General features: G+C 45.6%; 1 protein-coding gene across 1 annotated transcript in view; it reads left to right on the top strand.

Moving 5' to 3' along the window:
• The window catches only part of LOC147672881 (nephrocystin-3-like), a gene marked incomplete at its 5' end in the record, with an annotated part of 106,806 nt that overhangs the window by 21,724 nt on the left and 71,847 nt on the right, over positions 1–13,235 (top strand). The window contains one exon of the mRNA XM_086947953.1: positions 12,180–12,369. Within this exon, the coding sequence (XP_086804079.1) occupies positions 12,180–12,369 (190 nt within the window). The remainder of the gene's footprint in view (positions 1–12,179; positions 12,370–13,235) is intronic.

A 13,235-nucleotide genomic window follows, 5' to 3' on the forward strand; every position in this document is an offset into this window, starting at 1 on the left:
TTGTTGACGTACAATTCCTAAAATAGCAACAGCAGCGAAGGAAGCCCAAAAAAGCATCCGGAGGGCAAGTGAAATGACAGGGTAAATGTAAAGGTCTGAGGGCAGTTAAGTCATAGTATGAGTAAGTAAAACTTACATGACTAGCTCCATCACGTTCCTATTCCTTCCCGCTAGACCCGTCCCCTAGCCCGTCCTTAGCGCGGACGGGCGCAGACGGGCTGGACTCTGGCGTGACTCCGACGCGAGTATGGCGCGCCCGCTGTGCGCTTACATTACTGGTTTTAAGAAGGGGTCTATCGTGTCCGCCTGACCACTAGACCGCTACCCAAAATGGCGCCCACCAGACATCCCTTCCCACCCCCAAGATGGCGCCAAGTGTCCGGAACACAAAGCTGGGGACCCGCTGAATCTGTGGTGTATTTGACCTATTACAGTGCAGGTATGTGGGGAATAGGTGAATTAAAAGCAGGGGAAAAGTCTAAATTAAAAATAAACCAAATGCAGCAAAATGGGGTTAAATTTAAAATTGCAGAGTAGGACGCGAGTTCAGCAGGAATTGAAGTGCACAATGCCTGAGCGCTTAGCGTAATGATAGTTGCCTTGTCCAAGGCTGACCCACCTGCTTCACCGCCTTAAATACTAATCTAGCGTGTCCGCCTGACCACTAGACCACTACCCAGAGCCTATTGGGAATATAGGAACTACACTACAACAATTACCCTGGCAACTGTTCTACTTGATTTCTGCTACTTACTGCTCTCCAGCAAAATACTCAACTCGGCTGGAGACAGGGTTCACCCAAATTAAATTGACATTTAACAAAGATAACAACTGTTTCCATATCCAGGCCATAGCGTGACTAATGCTTGTAAGGAGATGATTGATAGTAGCGGGGTACAGGTCTTTTTATCTGAAGCCAGATCTGGAAAGCTCTAGTAAATGTGCTTACACTCATGACTGGGATTCTAGACTTCCCTCGGAGTTTGAGATGGTTTTGCAAATGTAGTGTGATGTGGCGTTTGAGTGATTGGGGGACCGCTAGTTGTAATGTCAGATAGCATAGGCCTTTAAGCAACAATCTCCTTGTGTCCCTTTACATGTCCTATTGCTGCTCATTTTTAGGTCGAGCTCTCTCGACCTATTGTGGCCGAGTTGCTCCTCAAGGGACGTAGATTGGTGCACAAGCGCCGATTGCACATCGTGGACGCGCATCATGCCCCGCCCCCCCAGCCGTGCACATCTTTTGCTCCACATTCCACATTCCACATTCACAGCGGCAGCCTCTCACAATCACGCACACAGCCACACTCACGGAAGCGCACGCACACACACACACACACACACACACACACACCCACCCACCCCCTCCCTCCCTCTCTACCCCCCACCCACTCACCTGGCTCTTCCGGTGTCCCTCTCCCTCTGCAGCAGGTCAGTGTAGGCAGCAGGCAGCCTCGGAGGTCGGCGTGTCTTGACTCTTCTCCGGCGATCTGATGTGCACTCTCACGGTGACGTGCACTCCCACTGCGCTGTTTCACGTGCTTCCTGGAACAGATAGGCGTGTGGGTGGAGCAGCCGGTTTTGGTGTGTAGCACGGGCTGTAGCAGTACAAGCATCCTTCGCACACAACAGGTACAGCGCCGGGCCAGGGCATAATTCAGTGTGTTGTAAACAAGTTGTATTCAAAACCTGCGCTATCGCTCTCTTCTCCTCCCCGCAGGCGGGTGTGTAAATCAGCACGTTAAGGCTGCGTCAACCCCCCTGTCACGGACCGCCTGCTTCCGCCCGCCCTGGTCCCAGAATCTTACGGATCTCCGCCCACATCTACGGCGAAGCTGAAAGACCGCGAGAGGCAGGACGGAAGCCAGCACCGCATTATGGAGACGCGCAGACGTTGTACGGTGGCTGGCTCTGCCATCCCCCTCTGCCTACTGCTGTTGGTCTGCGGTGTCGCAGCCGAAGAGGAGAAACCACCGCAAAGCAGGACTAACCGGGCAGACGAGGAGTGCCACTTCTATGCCGGGGGTCAGGTGTACCCAGGAGAGGCCACCCGAGTTGCAGTTTCTGATCATTCCCTGCACCTCAGCAAGGCAAAGAGTAAGTGGAACCCCCTCCGCCTCCTTTCGTGTTACCTTGTCATAGGCATCTCAAGCGGTGTCCATAGTGCAGTAGGGGCGATAGCAGGAAAGACACGGAGCTTACTAAAGACTCGAGGAGAAGCTCCGCGTTGACAGCTTGAGTTGGGGCTGCTGGAACAGCGTCCAGGGCTATCCCGGCAACCCCGGGACGCCCGGTCACCCTACATATAGCGAACCTGCTCTCTAACGTGCTAAACGTTCTTCAGCGTTAGTGTCCAGAAGCCGTGTCCTTCACATCATAGCTGCCTCGCGTTAATTAGCCTAAGGCCAGTCTTTCCTAGTGCCTCACACAACGCGAGCATGAAATCCCTCTGGGCTGCCTATGTTTATGCTGGTTATTTAAATCACTGCCTCGCACTGGTTTTGAAATGACTCCTTTGTTGCCAAGGCACTGTCTCCCGGCAAATTTGTATATTTGAACTGAAAAGCATATCTTTCTCTGGTTAAATGTGTTCCGTGCGGTGCAGCCCTTCGCTTACTACTCGAGGGCTCATCAACACTTACTTCACCGCTTGCTAATATAACGTTGAGAATCCTTGTCTGGCATACACGCTCCCCACTTAAACTCGATGGAAGTAGAGTAAACAAAAGGATAGTACAAATAGAACTTCACGAGGGTGTATTTTTTTAAAGTGAATAACATAATTCTACCAAACGGTGTTAGTGACCGAAATAGAGCCTTCTAACGAGATTGCATTTGGGGGCTACCAGCAGTACTCTTTGTTTTTCCACTGTTGAGTCAGCTATTAGATATAGTGCAGTGAACAACCGGAGCGTTATTTGAAAATATGATTACCAGCTCTTGGAAAGGACACGTCAGGCAAAGGTCATTGGTCTGAAGCGCACGTCAAGATATCAGCTACCTAGCTGTGCACAGGGTTGTGTTTTCTGTTGTATGGGGCAGCCAAACGGTTCCAATTAGCTAATGGCCATTAAGTTAATGGTACACGTGTAACAAACCCCACACCTATTTTAGATTCTCAGGTGCAAACGCTTTGGAGTTTATCACCACGTGCACTGTTTTTGTTTGTAGCCTGCTAATCTCACTAAAGTTGCAGGGTTTATATGGGTTGCAAAGAGCTGAATGCCCCAACTCAAGCCTCAGGCTTTTACGTTTCCATGTTTGTGTGTGTGTTTTTCTTTTTTTAGCAATTCTTTGTTTAGGTTTATTTGTCACAACTTAAACATGCATTGACAAAGTCTATTTAGTAAGTGACCTTGCTTCTGCACTTATTTTTATCCGAACGTGTAAATACTTGGATGAATGAGTGATTTAAATCTAGTGCTCCTTCGGTGCCTGTTTCGGCTGAGCCCTAGTAACAGCAAATGCACAGGCAGAGATTGCTATCATCTCTGCATGTCCTGAACTCCTCTTCAGACCATGCTGAAGTTTATAAATTGTTGCACAACAGATAGTCCACTTGTAGGTCTGCGGAAACCACAACTCCTTTAGGGGCAGTTACCCCAGCCCAGCAGAGATTAACACCCACCAAGGAATGATCAGTCCGGACATTGCTTGCATTGGTCACTTGGTAAAGTTGACCAAGTACGATTTGATCAGGAGACACAAGTTTCTGTCACCATTGTGACACTGGCCCCTATCAATGAATGAATGAATTAATGAATTTTTTATTGCATAATTACTTAAAATCATTGCAAATTGCATCCCAGTATCAATGTGTTAATTAAAACTGTTCTCACACCTTTTTGTATATCGGAATTTTGCCCTAAAATACATGGCTTAAAATGACCATTAAAATTTGACAGCACCCCTGTTTTATAATCGATGACTCTGAGCAAAGAGGCTACTTGATACATCACCATGTGTCCGAGGCCCTGGTGCTCCAACTTTTGGGGGGGAAATCTTGCTGTTCATAACCCTCTATGCCAGCAATATTCCACACTTGTTTTGTTTCCCTGCCTGCAGTTGCCAGATTGTTATGCTATGCGGCCTCCATGCCTCTTATCAGGCATGACCCGCGGGTCAAGTTCTGAATCTCAACAGTTTCGGACACACAGTTTGCATCTGGCTTATTTTTATTTAAGTCCCTTCGAGCCATACTCCAAAATTTGCCAAATTTGGCCTGAGCCAAATCCCGTTCTTGCCATGGGGTCCTCCTCCTGCTTCGGCACCCAGGTTTCTTTGTGTAGATTTCTGCCGTTTCTGTTAGCTAGGCTTCCGCTGTAACTAAGTTTCGCCTGTCTGTTTTTTCGTTTTCCATCTTAGCTATCTATTCCCAGAATGCTTCTGTTTATTGTATTTGCACAAATCAAATATCTTGGTCCATTCCTTTTCAATAGTCAGGCATATTTGTTTATTTGGTGTTTATGGTTCGGATGGGTTTATTTATAGGCACTTTCTGCCCCCGGGATGCCAGTTTTTTAGGTCGAGCTCTCTCGACCTATTGTCGCTGAGTTGCTCCTCAAGGGAGATAGACTGGTGCACGAGCGCCGATTGCACATCGTGGACGAGCATCATGCCCCGCCCCCCCAGCCGTGCACATCTTTTGCTCCACATTCACAGCGGCAGCCTCTCACAATCACGCACACAGCCACACTCACGGAAGCACACACACACACCCACCCACCCCCTCTGCCCTCCACCCACTCACCTGGCTCTTTCCGGTGTCCCTCTCCCTCTGCAGCGGGTCAGTGTAGGCAGCAGGCAGCCTCGGAGGTCGGCGTGTCTTGACTCTTCTCCGGCGATCTGATGTGCACGCTCACGGTGACGTGCACTCCAACTGCGCTGTTTCGCGTGCTTCCTGGAACAGATAGGCGCGTGGGTGGAGCAGCCGGTTTCAGTGTGTAGCATGGGCTGTAGCAGTACAAGCATCCCTCGCACACAACAGGTACAGCGCCGGGCCAGGGCAGGGTTACAAGATTGTAATGTAGGATAAAATTATAATAAAACAGAATTTATGGAAGTTATTTTTATATTTTGTGCTGCAGGAGTAGCAATTGCATCGCTTCCTAAAATGCATATTTCTTTTCTGTACTTGAGGGCAGTTGCACAGTTCGTATTGGAGAATATTAAGAAGGTTCTTGTCATATCAAGTCAAATTTATATTGCTGTGACTTCGAATCATTTTTAAATCGGCTATTATAGTCAACCCCTTTGTGACATGCAGCCCTTATTATTTAGCTAAATTGGGGTTTCGCCTAAACCTCGTTCCCATCATTCTCTCAACTGCAGGGACATGAGCAGCAATGAAATGAGCAGCTGTTTTGTCGGTCATTGTTAATGGGAGAAATAGAGTATGCTTTTGTGATTCATTTTCAGTCTGTTGTGGAGGATCCAGATGTATGTTTACAATCTGCTGTTTTTCACCCATGTATGGTCCAAAACACACTATTGGTGCCTTTTTTAAACGTTTGTCAATGCGAAACAGTATTTTTTTACCAAATACAACTAGCTGGTGTTTTATAGCCTTGTCTAAATGGTATATTTTTAAGTATGAATTAATACAGCCATTTTGTTTTTAGTCCAACATTTTGAGATTGTTGTCGATTTCCAAGTCACTCTTTAATGGTCGTCATATCTATGACCTCTGGATCAGTTGCTGGGTCATTGTTGCCTTCTGTATTTGGAAAGACATTTTCATATATATGTTAATCTGGAACTTTACCATGCAGCCATATTTTGACAATTTAGTTTATGCAAAATTAGAGCTCAGGTTCCTGAGGCTTTCCCATCTGTGATTACAGTATCAATATTTAGACACTTTTGTAAGGAAATTCTATGGAATACAGTGAGTGCCTTTCTCTAAGTTATGTAAGTATTTATTTTGAAAAATAGGAGAGAGATGTACATTTCTTTCCTTTTGCTCTAATGAGCATTTGTGATTTTTGAGATTGACAGTGTCCACAAAACCAGAGTTGTTGTTTGTCTACAGTCGAAATATTTTCAATGTCTCTCTTTAGCCTAGCAAAGGGCACAGAGATGCCACTATAGCAGCAGATTGTGTGGTATACAACTGCCACTTAACATTCACAATAATTGGAGCACTGTAAGACCCATAGGATCGCTGAATTAGTGTCTAGTGGATGACTTGAACTTCTCTTGGGTGGGTTATGTGCTTGGTGGCATGAGTTTAGCTTGATAAACCAGATGCAAGAAGGATAATCAGTCCTGCAATTGGAGGGGTATGAAGGAGGGGTGGGTAATACCTCTGTGACAGTGTAGTCAGCATAACCTGTCTAAATAGGGCTCATTCCATTTCAGGTAATTCTTGAACATTTGGTAAATTTGTTGTGTTCTCAATGTTTGATTAAGCATGCCATGAAGTGAATGACTAGTGGCTGGCCTCGTTCATATTTTTTTTTAATCAGAGTTCATTGTAGTTGATCTGAGCAATTGTACTTGATTTCAAATTGTTGGTGCTAATATATTAAGGTTTTGATGATAATTGCCCTAGAAGGTCTTGTGCAGGTTGTACAATCGTTCAACATCAAGGTAGTGGTTGAGTGTATATGTTAATTCAGTTAATGTATATGCTGGCCACTTGAGTCTGTATCTCTGAAACTGTTGTATGCTGAGTAATATTGCTTTAGTCTAGTCCTAAGAGCACCAGATATCTTAAGGTCTATGAAGGGAGCAGGATAAGTACGTTTTCAATAAGGCGAGTTAATAACGATTGATGGGAGCCATGTTCACTTTGCAGGCAGGATTAAATCAGCAATTTAGAGTAACAATTTTCTGATGTGAGTGCACTAGATCATGGACTGACCGTTTTTAGGTCTCAGCCTGCGTAGGCTGCGCTTGCGCAGTCTCGTTGGTGAGACATTTTGTTTTACAGTATGGGGGCTTGAACCCGCCCCTCTTCTCCATTGGCTGGCTTCCTAAACGGAGGCCAGCCATTGGAGGAGAGGGGCGTCACTCCGTTCAAGCCCGGATTTGGGGGTGTGTTTTTTACATTCTTTCTATTTTCTTTCTCTCCTCTTCCCATTGGCTGGAATTTTACATTCCAGCCAATGGGAAGAGAAGAGAATGAAAAACACGCCCCCCAGTCCTAAAATGTCGGGGCTTTTTCGGGAGCCATTTCTGCTGGACCGCCGCCGGAAGAAGTAGAGAAGCTGCTGAGTCCTCCGGTGAGTGCTCGCTTTTCTTGCCTCTGTTCCTTGATTGTGTCTATTTTCTGGCGTCTGCCCCCTCGTTGTTCTTGCTCTCCTGCCCCCTCGTTCTTTGTGCTTGCTCTCCTGCCCCCTCGTTCTTTGTGCTTGCTCTCCTGCCCCCTCGTTCTTTGTGCTTGCTCTCCTGCCCCGTGTTTGTGCTTGCTCTCCTGCCCCCTGGTTGTACTTTGCTTTCCTGCCCCCTGTTCCCTCGTTGTGAGTGTTTTTTCAGACCTCTGTTCCCTGTGTGTGTCTCTGTGTGTGTGTGTGTCTCTGTTGTGTGTGTGTGTGTCTCTGTGTGTGTGTCTCTGTGTGTGTGTGTCTCTGTGTGTGTGTGTCTGTGTGTGTGTGTCTGTGTGTGTGTGGCTCTGTGTGTGTGTGTGGCTCTGTGTGTGTGTGTGTGGCTCTGTGTGTGTGTGTGTGTGGCTCTGTGTGTGTGTGTGTGGGTGGCTCTGTGTGTGTGTGGCTCTGTGTGTGTGTGTGGGGCTCTGTGTGTCGGGCTGTGTGTGTGTGGGGATCTGTGTGTCGGGCTGTGTGTGTGTCGGGCTGTGTGTGTGTGGGTGGCTCTGTGTGTGTGGGTGGCTCTGTGTGTGTGGGGCTCTGTATGTGTGTGGCTCTGTATGTGTGTGTGGGTGGCTCTGTGTGTGGGTGGCTCTGTGTGTGTGTGTGGCTCTGTATATGTGTGTGTGTGGGTGGCTCTGTATATGTGTGTGTGTGGGTGGCTCTGTATATATATATGTGTGTGTGTGTGGGTGGCTCTGTATGTGTGTGTGGCTGTGTGTGTGGGTGGCTCTGTGTGTGGGTGGCTCTGTGTGTGGGTGGGTGGCTCTGTGTGTGGGTGGGTGGCTCTGTGTGTGGGTGGCTGTGTGTGGGTGGGTGGCTCTGTGTGTGGGTGGCTCTGTGTGTGGGTGGGTGGCTCTGTGTGTGGGTGGGTGGCTCTGTGTGGGTGGCTCTATGTGAATGACCCTGTGTGGGTGGCTCTGTATGTGTGTGTGGGTGGCTTTGTGTGTGTGGCTCTGTGTGGGTGCAAATGCAATAGGTCTCGCATTTGCGAGCAATTAAGCTATTGGCATTGTAAATTACAATGCCATTTATTTATGTTTTAAAAACATAAATAAAAATAATGTCATGAGCAATGCCAATAGCTCTAACTTTAAGAATGGCGAGACCATTGCATTGTAAATGCTTGTTTCCTACTCCCACTGCACAGCTGAGTTTAGCTAGTTTGTTGTGTGTTTGGTTTGACTCAACAGGACTTTCAGTTGAAATCCTTGTGCTCACTGCACTAAAAGTCAGAAGTGGTTTGCAAGAAGCAGCACATTAACAAAAACTGTGGGCATTGTTAGCCAAGAGAGGTGTGCTGTCTGCCTACCACCCTACATCCTGTGATCAGCTCTTTTGAGGTGCCTTCAGTATATAATCAGAGAGCCTATTATGAATTGTAACTAGAGAATGTTGCAGTGGAACTTATCTGTCTGAGATAGCTGCCACTGATGTGATAAGCTGACCCAATGAGTTAGGTGTTTGAGATTACCTTTTCCTTCAAGCAAAATGTCTTTATGCCACTCCAAATGAAGGAGTGAACCAGTGGCAGGCCACCTAGTGATGTGATGACCTGACGAAGGGGGTAGGCTGCCCTACATGCTTAGTTGCTTCCTGAATTAGTTCAAGAAATGTGACAACCAGCTGCTGTGAACACTTTAGTGCATACAACCACCTAAGTGAGAAATGTGTCCAAATATTGTTGGCTATCCCAACCAAAGACAAATGATGACTGAAATGGTATTCTTGGCTTTTCTCCATTTTCACAGAGAGAAAGAGCTGATTTCAATCCATAATCAACCGATGCAAAGGAGTAACTAAATAAGCATACATTGCAAAAAAATTCTAATGCTGGATTGCAGTAGGCACTATCCCGCCAACTTGTGACTGCCCTGCCTATTTGTGTGGTCTGTAAAACTATGCGTGCAGCACCCTTGCTACTCTCCCCATGATGCCAACTCTCAGCTCCCTTGACGTGAAAGGTTGAAGACTCTTTAGGAGACCTGACACCCCTTTGGCAGCAGTGTGCAATCAGTGGCTGAGAACCATGGCAGAGGGTGTTCCAAGCTACCATAGACGTTCTAGAGCCAGCCATGTTCTGACTGCACAAAGGCAGCATCTTCCACCAGCTGATCCAGCTCTATCTGCAGTGGTGGGCAAGTCATAAATTGTTAGTAGTACCCAGCCAAATTCAAGATAAAAACTGAAACAGCCTGGAATTCAAATCCTCCTTTGTCAGCTGGGACTTACAGAGTGTTTTTTTTTAATCTTGACCCCAAAAAGAGTCTCAAAGCCAGAGTATATCCTATCAGGCCCTTTGATCTAGACTTGCATTATGACTTATACAAATTTTGGCTGGAGCTCTATTTTATCTGAATTGGCCTTTACTCTCCCTGCAGTAATAGCATTGGTACATTTGTTGTTTGATAACATTTCTATTTTATAGAAGATGGATCAAGTCAAATAAAACAGGAAATAAATGCACATTATTATTATTAAAATCACAAAAAGCAAGAACAGTTTGAACTCAATATAAAAAGGAGACCAGTTTTGTTTGATTGCGGGTAACCAATATTAATTTATTTGTATTCAGAGGTGAACACCAACATATACTACGAAGTGCTAATCTTGTATTTTAATTGATATATAAACACCCCAAATTCCTAGTCACACAAACTAGATTAACCTCATAGATGCTATTAAACATTCCTCCCCAGTGCTGCGCTGTCCATTGGAACTAGTGCTGAATGGACGTCCAATGGTCGTGCGCAGCACTGGGGAGGTAGTGCTGCCGTCGGCCAATGCACCGAGGCAGCACTTAAGGGGTTAAAATATTCGTGACTGGAACCCCAAGAATTGTAATTGCACCAGTTGCATTAAACAAAATATAGCTGTGTGGGTAGAATTTGCAGTTTGATCGATTCAAATCAACTAAGTTTTCTGTTGCTAAGAATTTTGAGTCACCTTTGTGTCTTTTGGATTATCCTTTCCTCTGACATGGCATCGAAAGGACTGTTACTAGGCCTTTCAAGAAGTGGAAAAACTTTTAACCTTATAGGTCAATTTAGAGTTTTGTGTTATTGATGTCTCTGTGGCACTATACCACAGGAGCATCAATGCTTAGGCTAGGTTTTGTATGGGGCAATCGGAATTTGTCATAGAAAGGCTTGAGGTGTAAGCCACTGTAATTCCTACATTTAAAAAAAGTTTTTTTTTAGTTTCATACAATCAATCTGGGATTCGTGAAGTGCACTACTTACCCATGAGGGTCCCAAGGTGCAGGGGGGGGTGGAGTGGGGGGGGGGGGGAAGAGTGAGCAGCTCTAATTCAGCCAAAGAGACAGGTCTTGAAGCTCGTCCTGAAGGTGTGCAGAGTGGGGGAGCGTCTGATGTTGAATGGGAGCTCGTTCGAGGTCTTTGCTGCGATGTAGGAGTAGGCTCTTCCACCCGTTCCGGCTCTGCATATGCGTGGGGTTTGGGTGAGGGCGAGGTCAGCAGAGCAAAGGTACGTGGAAGGAGACTCTTTCCTTGAGGTACTGGGGTCTGATGTTGTGGAGGGATTTGTAGGTGTGGGTGAGTAGGTTGAAGGTTACTCTCTTCTCGACGGGGAGTTAGTGGAGGTCATGTAGGTACTGGGTGATGTGGTCATGTCGTGGGATGCTGAGGACAAGTCTGGCAGCGGTGTTCTGGAAGGTCTGGTGTTTGCGCAGGGATTTGTTGATTCCGGTATAGAGGGCATTTCTGTAGTCCAGTCTGCTTGTTATGAGTGAGTGGGTGAAAGGTCTTTTTGGATTGGGGGAATCCATTTGAAGGTCTGGCAGAGGATGCGGAGGGTGTTGAAGCTCGTGGAGGAGACAAAGTTGATCTGTTGCGTCATAGTCAGGGAGTAGTTGAGTATGATGGCGAGGTTCCGAGCATGGTCCATGGGTGTGAGGGGAGTTGCCAAGGGCGGTGGGCCACCAGGTGTTGTCCCATGCTGAGGGGTGGGTCCGAGGACGAGGACTTCTGTCTGCTCAGAGTTGAGCTTCAGGCAGCTGTTGCTCATCCAGGATGCAACGCCTTTCATTCCTTCCTGGAAGCGGAGTCTGGTGGTGATGGGTTCCTTCATGAGGGAGAGAATGTAGGATGCTATGCGGAGTCCATGCTGTCTGACGATGGCGGAGATGGGGGCCATGTAGATTTTGAAAAGCGTGGGGCTGAGCGAAGATACAATCATATAAAGAGCTCACAGTTGTAAGTTTCATATTCAACCATTTTTCACACACAGGATGAAAAGAGGCAACTGTTATGTAGGTAAAAAGAGCAAACCCACCTTATTGATATATTGGAGACGATATTGAAATGGGTACATCATCTGTTACACATGGTACCGCCAGAAACAAATATCACAGAGTCCAACTCGAGTCTGTCAGTCTTCTCCAGATAGTGTGTTCAATATGACGCCACATGTGGTGGATGTGACAAGTTCTACACAAGTTTGCACAAGTACTGTAAATCGTCATCAAACTTCTTCATTCTTGTCATATGGATATCATCAGTTTATGACCTTTCTCTGAAATCATTCAATCACAATTCTGCGTCTGTCAGTTTGAAACAAACAAATCGTTATGCATTGTTTGACGAGTAAGAGTCAAAAAGCAGTCATTTAATGTGAGAGTGATGCCTTCTTAAGTACTGATAGCAGCCCATTTATGCATTACTTGGGGGATCTGTCTACCGTGTGTGTGTCACGTTTATATTTATAGTAATGGCAAAGGGACTACGAAAAAGGAGTACAGGAGTTACTGGATAAGGAGAATTGTTTTTCTATTCAAGAATTATGACAGATTGAGAAATCTCTCTTCGCGCAGAACATACTTTTATATCTCGTGATTTGTTTTATGTTGATTAGGGGTTACTTTGCTGAGCTACTGAGCTATTGGCACTTTATTGGGAAAGATAAAAACTCAATGGCAGCTGAATATTTTGACTCACTGAAGCAGTATGAAAAGAACTGCGAAGGAGAGGAGAGCATGGCCTGCCTGGCTGATCTCTACGAAACACTTGGACGATTTCTGAAGGACCTGGGTCTTCTCAATCAGGTATGTGTTTATTTCTCCTGTTAACTAACTACTTAGGCTGGTTTGTTTGTAGCATTTCAACTGCAGTGACTGCTGTTCAGGCTAGAACTAAAACTCATACATCGGAGTTGCTCTGAAGAAGATGAGGCTTGGGGAACTTTTGTCGACCAATATTGGATGCATAGTATTGGTGAGTTACAGTTCTATTTAGACGTTATTGTGTCGTATTGTTCTAAGGGTTTGCTCAGTCTTTTCAGTGAATTAGTCTAGGTCCACATGATGTTTGAAAATTGGTATGGTCAGGCAAAACAGGCCATGAATCCCATATGTGATTTTAATTATAAATAGCCAGATGCCATCATTCTCTGTTGGTGCACCCAGTTTATGTCCTTCTAGTGGACAGTAGGCTTGTTCCAGCATTCATACTTGTTTCCTCGTGTAGAACAACAAGACAAATTGATATATTAGACTGCTCGTGGATATTGGGGATCTGTTTTTTGAGCTAAAATCCGACAAGGCTTTGTGATGCAACCAGTTTGCCAGGGAATTTCCTGAAACAATATTTAAATAGCATTTTGATGCTATAATGAGATGACAATCGGTAGAGGTACACTATGTAGAAAATTCAAACGACCCTTATTGGCTTACAGGGTTTAAATGAATAATCCCAAATGCTCTCTTTTGTGGTAGTGTGGGCAAGCAATTTAGGCTCATCAGAGGGTAGTGTTAATGCATTTGTTGAAAGCACAGATTCAATAAATGAGACATACACTCAAGAAGAAACTCAAGACCAATTTTGAAAAATAACACTTATTTTTATATATTTTTTAACACCAAGAACCTCAATCTTAGATAAGTACTTTTGAGATAATGATTTTACAAGAAAG

This window comes from Lissotriton vulgaris, unplaced genomic scaffold (assembly GCF_964263255.1).
Source record: "Lissotriton vulgaris unplaced genomic scaffold, aLisVul1.2 SCAFFOLD_5496, whole genome shotgun sequence".
Taxonomy (NCBI): Eukaryota; Metazoa; Chordata; class Amphibia; order Caudata; family Salamandridae; genus Lissotriton; species Lissotriton vulgaris.